At 37.2% G+C, this 11,761-nt stretch overlaps 1 protein-coding gene across 1 annotated transcript; it reads right to left on the minus strand.

The window, feature by feature from the left end:
• Window positions 1-3,975: 3,975 nt before the first annotated feature.
• Window positions 3,976-11,340, minus strand: LOC136220939 (serine/threonine-protein kinase BSK2). Its single transcript, XM_066008795.1, has 9 exons — window positions 10,701-11,340; window positions 10,486-10,621; window positions 10,279-10,412; window positions 8,753-8,858; window positions 8,349-8,434; window positions 7,307-7,495; window positions 7,024-7,182; window positions 6,766-6,879; window positions 3,976-4,426 (listed from the first exon to the last, which is right to left on the minus strand). The coding sequence occupies exons 1-9, from the start codon at window positions 11,010-11,012 to the stop codon at window positions 4,175-4,177; spliced, it is 1,488 nt and encodes a 495-aa protein (XP_065864867.1). The 5' UTR covers window positions 11,013-11,340; the 3' UTR covers window positions 3,976-4,174.
• Window positions 11,341-11,761: the final 421 nt, after the last annotated feature.

Here is an 11,761-nt window from a genome sequence, read left to right on the forward strand (position 1 = left end):
TCATGGGCAACACACATCCGCATTCACTTACCACATCCATACTCAATCCGCGCATACGCTTGAGCTCATCATTTAGTACACGCAAGCAGTAATGTGAAACGTGCAAGTCGAGATACTAGAAAGGTTCTTTACAGTGAGCCACCGCAGATCTTCTTCTCGAGTCCTCGAGTGAGTATCTGATTATATATAGTAAAGGATTACAAAACTAATGTATTACAATTTAAAAGATTAAATTAAATAACATAATAAATGTCTTACTTGATCGCCTCGATCTGAGCCTCAATGTCCTTGTGCACCTTCGCCCACACTGTATCGAGTGCACCAGTAGATGAATTCAACCACTGTTTCAACTGTGCATATGAACTCTCCACTCGACAGGTTGTGGTGTTTCCTAAGTGCAACACCTTGTTCGTCCATGCTCGATAAAACTTCTCTTTATGCACTAGCCATGTGGTCTCCACGTACTCTATCACACGAGGCCAGTTGGCAGTAGTATTCTTCATGGCTACCACTGCCGCCTCATATTCGGCTACTATCGGGGCTTCAATTATACGTTCCATTTGGAATTCTTAAAAATTTCACCAAAACTCTTCATTCCACACAACTTGCCTACTCCATCCTCCACATCTTTATTAATATGCCATGTGCACAATAAATGATGACTATGAGGAAATACCTCATGAACCGGTCTCAGCAGTCCTAACTCTCGGTCCGTAGCAATGGTTGTCGGATGCACATCAGGTTGGAGCAAAAGCTTCAATTTTTGTAACACCCACATATAACTTCCCTCAGTTTCATCCTTCATGATTGCATAGGCGATCAAGAAGTTTTTGTTTGAAGGCGTCATTCCAATGATCTCAAAGAATGACATCTTATACTTGTTTGTTTTATATGTTGAGTCCATACCAACAAACAAGTAATAAGATCGGAACAGTGTGATCAATGTAGGATGTGCCATAAATAAGTGAGTCACAACATTGCTGTCCGGCACCGCTTGCGTCCAATGTACGTATTCCTTATCTATAGCAAGCTGATAAAACTGACCGATTACATCCCGACCCTCAAAGCTCTCAGTCCTGATTTTCTCCCTGTAGTTATAAATATGTCTTTGTGTCGGGCAATCCCCCGGATGTTTTTCTTTGATTGCAGCAAAAATAGCACAAGGCTTAGCTTGAGTTGAACTCATTTCACGAAAAAGTTTTTTGGAACCCGGGCTTAGTCCGCTCATCTGCCTGTAGCCCTGACGATATACAGCCAACTGATGACAATGTTGTCCTCTATCTCCAGCAATCCCATTCACCACCCAACCGCCTAATTCAGCGATTTCCAGAACCTTTATCTGGAATTTGCAACCACAGTACTATGTTTTTGTATCCCTCCGTACTACTTCCTCCATATCCATATCCATGTCCTTTTTCCTTCTATAATTCTTAATACCACGAGCACATTTAACCAATATCCATTTTGACTTGCCCCCTGTCTTGTGCGACGTTGTGGTTAACTCGAAGCCAATCCCAATTGCCGTCTGTTTTGCCCAGTTAACAGCTTCATGATATGTTTGAAACGTTTGTTTGGGAAAAAACTGCGAACTGTAACCAATGTCGTTTCCGCTAAAATCTTCAAACGAAACCTCCTGCAAATGATAAATAACGAACATTACATTCCAACACGCGATATTTGTACAACGTTTCAGTGTCTAAACCCGAAAAAACAGCCACAAATATGCCCGGGCGTGTGAGCATTACGCCCCACCATGTGGTGGGGCGTAATATTCAAACGCCCCACCACATGGTGAGGCGTGATGCTCACACGCCCGAGAGTTGAACCAACGATTTTTTTTCAAAAAATTGACACAAATCAATGAAAGTTCAATCGGAAAAATACCTCGACTTCACGGACAGCGTCATTCTCGTCTCTTCGCGGTGATAACGAATCGCTCTCCATCAAACATGTTGTCTTTGATTTCGGAACAAAATGTATTTGGGAGAGTTTGAGAGAGTTTGGGAGGGTTTGAAATTTTCAATTTTTGGCTAAAGGGCGGTTACGTCTTTTGTCGGGACTGGAAGTGTGAAATTGGGACTGAGTATAGTAATCCACTTTTTTTGGATGAGCTTAAATATAATATATAAAAGATTTGTATATTTAACAAAAAAAAACATTCATGAGTACTATATAGGAAAATACAAAAATAAATCTTGTGGTTTAGCCAATTTACAAAGACAGTCTCGTAATTTAAAAGTTTACAAAAAGAAGTGTGATTTGTTTAGTTCGCAAATTAGATATTCCGTCAAAAAATTGTTGTAACAACTATTTACTCCAAAAATAAACGATTTGAAGTAATTAAAAAGACTAACTTTGTAAATTACCTCATATATGTAAGGTCCGACTTTACAAATTAACTATATCACAAGAACTATTGTACAAAAAAATTGACTCGTAAATCCTTTAACTCCGAACTTTTCAAATCTCAAACTCATGTTTATAAGAGCATCTCCAACAGCCTCTTAAGTTGATTCTTAAGTTAAAATTTGAGGAGGGAGAATGAAAAATCAGCTCCAACAGCCTCTTAGTGGCTCCTCAAATCATTAAGAGCTTTTCCATCATCTCTATTAATAGAGAGCTTCTCTCCACCTCTTAATTCATTTTTTATTAATAATTTATTATTGAAGAGTCTCTCTTCTCACACTATTGGTAAATATAACAACAATTAATAATTTTAATGATAAAATAATAAATAAGGAGTGAATATAAAGAGTATTGTTGGAGATGAAATGTCTTAGTCACTCTTAAATCATTATTTTTAGAGAGTGCACTAAAAGTCTCTTAGAGATGCTCTAAGTTTTTAAACCACAAGACTACGTTTACAAATCATTGCAAACCACAATTACCTTTTTATACTTTACTCTCACGTGAGAGTTCTAACAAATATAAAAATCTTATTAGAAAAAATAATTTTATTATTATTATTGGGCTTAATACATCAAGTTTAACCCTTAAACTTGTCTAAAGGGTTAAACTTGTCTAAAAAGTTTGATTAGCTCCCTCAACTTTCAAAGTGTTCTAATAGTCTCTTCAACTTGGTTGAGATGTTCTGAAAGTCCCTCAACTTGCTTAAAATGTAATTAATCAATCCGTAGGTTGGAAAAAAGTAAACCACATGCAGAAGGTATGTTGCACGCACCTTACAATGTTATTACATAGTTCATAAAATAGATTAAATCACATTAAAAATGTTCTTAATTACTCAACTGTGAAGTTTGTTCTCTCTAATATTAGAACATCATACCCGAACCTTGATCGCTTTACTTTTCCGAGGTGCGTACAACACGTCTTCTGCATTTAACTTACTTTTTACAACCGGATGGTTAATTGATTCAATTTTACACAAGTTGAGAAGACTATCCGACATCTTATACAAATTGAAGGGGATATCGAGACATTTTAAAAACAAATGATGCATTAAGCTACTTATTAGACTTAATACATCATTTGCCCCCTAAACTTGTATAAAATGTTTAGTTAGCACCATGAACTTGAGTAAAATGAGTTGACCACTCAGTTGCAAAAAAAATAAATTAAATGCAGAAAATGTATTCCACGCATCTTAGAATGTTATTAAATAATTTAAAAATAGATTAAAAATGAAATACATCTTCCGCATTTAACTTACTTTTTTCTAACAGAATGATCAATTGATTACATTTTATGTAAGTTTAGAGGGCTAACTGAATATTTTATACAAGTTAAGGGGGCTATCGGGACAACTTGAAAGTTCAAGGTCAATCAAACTTTTAACGGTTGGGGGCGTATCCGCATCTCGGATGGATAATTTCCGCATCATTCGCAACCCTACAAATAACAACAATGGAACCAAACAGACTCCGACCTCCTAGAGTAAACTAAACAACAGTCTGTCCTGCCAAAATAACTGCTAGCATTAGACTATAAGTTAAGGAAATTAGTTAGCTACTTAACTTGCTGCCTCTCTACTTATTCTAGCTATCAAAGTTTTTATTTTTTTTACATTTCCTGTATGACTTTTTTCCCCAATCAACAAACAGAAAGGGGAAATAAAACCTCGCAACCATATGAAATCTGCTCCCGTTTTGCAATCTCCTTATCGGGAGATAAACAAATCTAGTTTCTACATTATACTTGCATCCAAACAGCATGTTCAAATACGCCAGCTGCCTTGCTTCTTTGCCTCGAAGGAGGCTCCGTCGTTAAGCATGTCTTGGGCATCCGTTTCCATCCCGAGCTTGGAAAGTGCAAGAGCTTGCATGTAGAAAGCAGTAGGCCATTCAGGTAAGCATACCTGAGCTTGCATTGCATCTCTCAAAGCAAGTTCTGCTTGCCCAATCATCAAATATGAGAACGCTCGCCTTACGAAAACAGTGCTCGACGGAACAGGCATCATCGATCCCAACTGTAATCGTAAAGATTGTGAAGCTTAAAATACAGATTTATCTAAACTAAGGAACCAAAATCAGTAACTATGCTCTGAATAGCATCAAGTAAACAAGTGCTGGTCTCACAAAAAATAGTCAGAAACAGAGGATATACACCCTTCGCAATGACGATATATATACGAGATAAAATTCAAAGATCTTCTTTCTAAAGAGCAAATGTCATATAACATGAGTTTCAAGGAGATGGCAGTGCAAAAATAGAGGCATATGTAGCACAGAAGCAAATGTCAATAATTTTTGGCCTAGATGCTTAGATCAATTGATTTCTTTTAGTCAAGCAACAGGCCGAAAAACCTATCAACTTAATAGGCAGCTTTCTTATGCAGCTTTAAATCTCATAAAAAGATATTACTTCTCGGTTTTTTAGCTCGTAAAAGCAAACTAACTGAATATAGTGACAAATTTTAAAAAACATTAGAAGTTTATTAAAGTGTTTTCCTCTTTTATCTCTAGGCACATAATCAGTGGCGAATACATAATTGCTCGGTTGGGGGGGGGGGGCGATTTTACACGTGGTGTGTAAAAAAAAAATTGCTAAATCGGTGTCTAATAGAAAAAATTCGGATTTAGAGAGGACCTAATAGGTGAAAAAAATTAGAAATTTGGATTTAATAAGGGCCTAACAGGCCAAAAAAATTAGAAATTTGGACTTAGAGGGCCTAACAGGCCCAAACAAATTGAAATTTTGGATTTAGAGAGGACTTAATGAGACCTGGGCCAATTTTGGGGTACTAATATAGCACCCGAGCTAAATTTCTTGGAAATAGAGGGGCCGCCGGAATCACCACAACCTTAAATTTTGTGGAGACAAGGGGGGCCGAAACTACTCGTGGCCATGGTGGTTCCGGCGGCCGGAGGGGCCCCCCTGTCTCCGCCCCTGCACATAATAGCAAGTGGTTACGTGTTGACTTGCGCCGTTTCCAGAAATGAGGAACAGAGGGAGGAAACAACGAGCTATGAGTGATCAGGATGGATTGAAGGTAGCTTTGCTTTGCAGGATAAAATTGTTTCTCAGATTGTTGATAGAAATGAGTTAGTGTGTGTGTAATAGGGTCAGTTTAATCCAAAATCAAGTTTGGGTATCAACCTGGCCCTTGAACTTGACGTTTGAGATCAAATTAGTCCAAAATGACGTCACACGTGTCAAATAACTACAAATATATGCTGACATGTGTCATTTTGGACTGATTTGATCCTAGATGCCAAGTTGAAAGGTGAAATTGATACCCAAACTGACTAAATTGGTCCTACTAGGCAACTTGAAGGGCTAAATTGATCCTTAATTCGATTAATTAGTCTCAATCAATATGCTTTTATGCCTGGCGGAAGGATTGTTGACGATATACTCCTTGCACATGAATTATCCAATGGCAACAATTGTGCCACAAAAGTAGATATTAGGAAGGCTTATGACACTATGGACTGGGATTTGATTGAGAAAGTTCTGTAGTATGAAATTCCCTAACCAGTTTATCAAATGGATTATGCAGTGTCTTCGAAACCGAAGCAGACTCTATTAGCTTCTTGGGTTATTAAAAACAAACTCGAGAAACTTAGTTTTTGGGAAATAACTAAGCCTTTGGAGGCTAGTTAGTGTTCGAGGAATGTGCTGAAGTTGAGAACAGGTCTGTTAGAATATAAGCTTGAGGACGGTAAGCATTTTTCTTTCTGGCATGATCTTTGGTTAGATGAAGCCAGTTTGGCGGGTTCGTTCCCTCTATTCATATTAAGGATACTGATATTAGTAAATGGGAAAAAGTGGCTGATTCTTAGCTTACTGATGGAGTTTGGACTAAGGTTAGACAATTTCGTATCAGGGATAATGTGCAGAATCTATCAATTGGAATAGGAATAATTCCAGTTTGTACATTGTTTCTTCGGCTTGAAAAGCGCTGAAAGTTAGATCACCTAAAGTGAGTAGGAAGAAAATAGACTAGAGTCATCAACATGTTCCTAGATTTAGTTTCGTTTTGTGCTTGGCTTTGCATAACAGACTAGCTTCCCAAAAGCATCTGTTTAGATCGAAGATCGTTGCTGATAAGAAGTGTTTGTTTTGTAACGTTGAGGATGAAACTATCCAACATCCGTTTTTTGCTTGTTCCGTGAACAATCAAGCTTGGTCTGTGATTCCTAGGCGTTGTAATATGAGTTTAGAGCAGATTCCCGAAGTCAAGAAGAGCAGGAGATTTCATCGACGAACATAAAACCATGCATGAGACTCCTATTGCTACAGTCATGCAGATATATTAGAGTATAAAATTTCATGATTTTTTAAATTTGGTAGGAAGACACGTACCTTTATATAATAATCGACAGCGTTTTTGAAATCCTTGTCTCTGAAAGCAATATCACCAAATTTTTTTGTATTCAGCATATCTTGCACTTGTTGAGTCCACTCTTGAAATGACAGCTTCAGAGAAAACGTATTGACAGCAGAAATTAGTGAATAAGATTATGCCATTTGGTCGGTTGTCTTTCTGCTTCTTTCTTTTCGTGGTTCTGGCCAAAAGGAGAATCAATACATAAAAAAAACGAAATAGCTCTTTTAACCCACCTCATTCTCTGCACCTTCTTCATCTTTATAGCCTGTTTTAAGCAAGATATCATGCACCGCAGTAAGATCCATCCGAGCACAAGCCTTTCCAAGCGGGGAAAGCATGGTTGGCAGCACAACAGGCGTTTTTGATAGACCCATTAGCACATGTGATGAAACCTAAGTAAACCAATTTTAAAATAAACCTTAAGACCAGCAGTGTCATTATGCCACTAGGCTCGACGCATCCCATAACAAACAGCAAAACAACGAATCTTTCAGGAAGAAAAAGGTATCTGCAAACCTCTTTCTGCTTCTGAAGGGGTGCTACTGCTGAGAGAAGAAACTTGATATCAGGTCGATCTTTGGCCTCATACTGTAAGCACTTTGAGGCGAGTTCGACCAATTCCGTTGCATCTTCATTTGCATATTGTCCTTCCAAGGATGAATCCATTAATAATAATAAATTCTTCCCCCTTATCAGGTCTAATGCCTGGAGAAGAAAATTATGAAACATGATTATTAAAACTCGCCAACCAATATAGTCAATAAAGATACAATCTTGCCACAAATAAGCAACGACTAGAAGTGACACGTCAATAAGTTTATGTTGCATTATAAGTTTAGATGTGTGGAGTCAAGATATATCATCTGGTTAACAGATAATATTTGTCAACATGCCCATTTAAACCAGAATAGGGCTGTAAATGAGCCGAGCCGCTCGTTCAGCTCGATAAAAGCTAGACCATGTTTGGCTCAATTTAGAAACGAGCCGAGCTTGAGCATGGCGAAACTAGGCTCAAAAGCTCGAACTTCATGAACAAGCTCAATTGTAATGTTCATGGACATGCACACTCTCATGAGCAAGCTTGGTTCGATTTTTTTTAATAATAGTATTTCTATAAAGGGAGAAATGTAAAACAATGTAGCTTTGTGTAAATTTTATTTTTGTAGTTTTCAAAACTATATAGTTTTTGCGTTAAAGAAATTTCAAATGAACATAATTAATGAGCCAATCGCGAGCGAAGTTTATGAACAGAATTAACGAGCTCTTGCAAGCAAAGCTCGTAAACAAGTTTGCGAGCAACTCGCAAATAGGATGTAAGCTCGAGCTTGTCAATTTTAATGAGCAGGCCAAAGCTCGCTCGGCTCGATTACAGCCCTAAACCAGAAAGCTAAAACAGTGTGAGAACCAGATTAAAATACCATTTGCAGTAGAATAATTGCTTAGAAATACAAAAAGACAAACTTGCGAATGGTCTAATTTAAGCTAGAAAGTTGGCATTACAATTTGCTGACAGTAAGCATAATAAAACACGTGTAATACATGAGAAAACGTAACATACATGGCTTGGAGGGATATGTTTCCCACTCAGAAGATCCAGAAGAACAGTTCCATAACTGTAGATAACACTCTCAGGGATGACTCTACCTGGCAACATTTAAGCACCCAATCTCAGTCTTTTAATATTATTATCAAAAGGCTAGCACTAGTAGAATGCTTAATCATATTTCTATGTCAAATGCCTAAACGATCATCTAATATATATTTGTGTTATAGATCAACGCGTCAATTTGTCAAAAATGCTCTTTATAAAAAAAAAAAAAAAAATCTGCTTTCTTAAGAGACAATGGGGTGGCGTAAATGCATAAAATTAGTTCGTTGTTGAATTTAGTACTGTAGTTATTTGGTTTGAATTGGAGCCTTAATAGATAGATAGATAGATAAGAGAATATTAAGAAACTTCACCTGTTCGCAAAAATTCTGGCGGAGTATAAGCCAAGTTTGTGCTGTAGCTTTTCCCATCCCGGCTATTCTTCATAAGTCCAAAACTAGATAATCGAGGATCACCATCCTATCATTAAAAGGGATTAAAGTGCAAGAAAAAACCAAACAAGTCCTCTATCAACTCTTTCAACAGTGTGAACCTCCTGATAAAAGATGAAACAGAATAGATAGGCAGAGAAAAAGGGGCATCTTTGTTGATACAACAGATTCACAGTCACCCATAAAAAAACAATTGGGCACTTAAGTTTCTAGGCTTGGCAAGTTATTATGTAGATTTTTATTGTATGCAATCTTGACGGTGAAACCTCTTACAAACCACAAATAGATTGCACTGGATATTATCATGTCAGCCACAAGGCATGCAATGGCAAGTAGGGGCACTATAGCCTATGTTGAGACTTCTAACCAACTCCCCACAATCGGAACTTCGCAAAGAGGGGTTGAGGCCAACCACAAGGACCAGGAAACTTTATCTCTAAAATATAGCCTTCATCATAGCCGCCTTCAAACATAAACACAAAAAGGAAACAGAAAGAGATACAAACATGGACACAAAACGTATGAACGCTACTAAAGAGTAGTGTCCGTGTAACATAGATTATAGCTCTTTCCTAGTTGCTTAATTTTCTTGCCGTGACTCAACTACTCATGCTGCAATCTTCCAATAGCAATTCAACCACAACCAAATAAACTTCAACTTTTACTTAATACGAGTATCCATAGTTGTCAAATCCAGATTCGACTCGTGAATCAAGATCCTCATTTTGTGAATCGTGACTCGTTAATCGAATTGAAAGATCACTTCAAATTCATAATATTATAAAAAAAATAAAAAATATTTACCATGTTGAACTCAAAATATTACCAAATATTAGTCTAGAAATGCAATTTTAATGTCACAAAAGAAACCATATCAACCAAGTACTTAAAATTCATATCTAATGCAAATGCAATTAATAACTTAGTGGAGATGGAGAGTTTGAGTTTCTGACTCTGTTTTGTTGCCTTGTTATCAACTTCATAATGATGGAACGGAACTAGTTTGAGTTGATAACTTGATAAATAACAATCCTACTAGAGGAGAGTGAGTTCACTAATTAGTGTTGTTGAAGTTTTTGATGAACGGTGATGAAGATCCAGCTCAAAATATAGCTAATCGAATCGAATGATTTGAATCACGAATAGTAAGATTCTGTTATAATTTACACTCGCCCTATAGATCTGGCTCGAAATAGAGCTGAATCGAATGGAATAGTAAGATTCTAATAACAGTGCGAGTATCTTATACAATCCAGCTTTTAATCAGCACACTAATCAAATGAAAAAAAAAATAGTTCAAATTCAGGGTTAAACTTAGACCAAAAGCATAAAGAATAAAGGTATTGCTTTAAAAGTGAACCAAATGAGAGAGACAAAAAGTAAATGAGTGACAAAAGTGGATGTTTAGAATATGATATATATATATAGATATATAGATATATATATACCTCATCAAAAAGAACTCTGTAGGCATTCAAATCATGATAAATATTGCGGTTTTGGGCATTGCAATGATCAAGTACTTGTGCAATATAATGAGCAATTCTGACACGCATATCCCAGGGCAATGGTTGCTTTTCCCCTAATTTCAAACAATTTAAACAATCATCAGCAGAAGCAAAGAGAAGAGAAAAAAAAAGGAAGAGCAAACCTACAGTGAAATAGATGCTTTGAAAGAGTATCATTAGGCATATATTCCGCAACCAATAACCGCTCATCTCCCTCAGCGCAACACCCAATTAAATTAACCAGTCTCTTATGCCGAACTTTTCCAACTCCAGAAGCCTCCGTCTAGATGAAAAAACGAGAAATCCGTGAAGAAATTGGGATGAATTTAGAAAAAATTAGGTTAAACATTACATTACATTACCACAAACTGGTGAGGATCAGGCCAGGAGAGTCTGGAAAAGCGTTTGACAGCGACGAGACGATTGTTACTGAGCTTCCCTCTGTAAACAACATTGGGAGCTTTGTCGCCGCTCTCGGAAACAATAAAATCGGGAGTGAATCCGTTAGTAGCAGAACGAAGTTCAGCGAAGGTGAACTCAGTAAACTGAGGGACTTTATCTAGGGAATGATCATGATTTCCATTATCAGGTAGATCTGAGGAAGGTTCTTGAGGAGGAAGGGGGTTTTGATCAGGAGAAGCTAAATGAGTAGTTTTGGACTGAAAACAGCCCATTCCCTCCCGTTTTTGAAGGTAATGATCGCTGTTTTGGTGAGCGGTTTCAATGGAGGAAAAGGGGAGAATGGTTGAAGCTCGGGAATCAGCGTTGACTCATTGTGGAATCGGGAAATAGAGGAAAAGAAGAGTCGGCAAATAGGGGGGAGGAAGGAAATGAAGGAAGGAGAAGGAGTGTGTTTAGTTTGGGGGTTTCTATAGTTCTTTCTATTGTCTGCTCTGCAACAGTACTTTCAGGTTCAGTTCAGGAAGAGGAAGCTCAGGGAGAGTGACGATGGTCACATGACAAGCTGACTATGAGCACGTGAATAGGGAAATTGTCCTAAACTTGGTCCAAAAGGGTAAAAGGAGATTTGTTTAAGTTGGAGGGATTAATTTAAAAAGTTTTTTTTTTTTTTTTTTGGAAGCAATTTAAAAAGTTTTTGAAACGCTGTGAAATGGTCTAAATTTAATTCTAAAGTTTTTAAAAATACTAATTTGACTGTTATTTAATTGTTAAATTGGACCTTTCAAACGTCAATTACGTCTGAGATATTTAATATGTCACAAACACAGTTATAAAAAAACAATCAAATTGCTAACAACGAAGCCTACTACATACAAGTTGATGTGGTTGAATCATGAAAGTCCAGTATCAACCTGCAACTACAGAAAAGCAAAGTTAAAGGGGGGTTTGTATGGGGAACTCGTTCCAATGTCTAATTCAGTTTGAGAAAAGGACTGGAGGATGATTAAGGTCATTAAATAAA

This window comes from Euphorbia lathyris, chromosome 2 (genome assembly GCF_963576675.1).
Source record: "Euphorbia lathyris chromosome 2, ddEupLath1.1, whole genome shotgun sequence".
NCBI lineage: Eukaryota > Viridiplantae > Streptophyta > Magnoliopsida > Malpighiales > Euphorbiaceae > Euphorbia > Euphorbia lathyris.

Excerpts from the sequence above, each read along its gene's own strand:
- LOC136220939 (XM_066008795.1), bottom strand. The coding sequence starts at position 11,012 with ATGGGCTGTTTTCAGTCCAAAACTACTCATTTAGCTTCTCCTGATCAA. Across the intron at positions 10,413-10,485 it reads TTCAAAGCATCTATTTCACT|GGGAAAAGCAACCATTGCCC; the intron begins GTAGGTTTGCTC and ends GTTTGAAATTAG. Across the intron at positions 7,183-7,306 it reads CCCTTCAGAAGCAGAAAGAG|GTTTCATCACATGTGCTAAT; the intron begins GTTTGCAGATAC and ends TGGTTTACTTAG.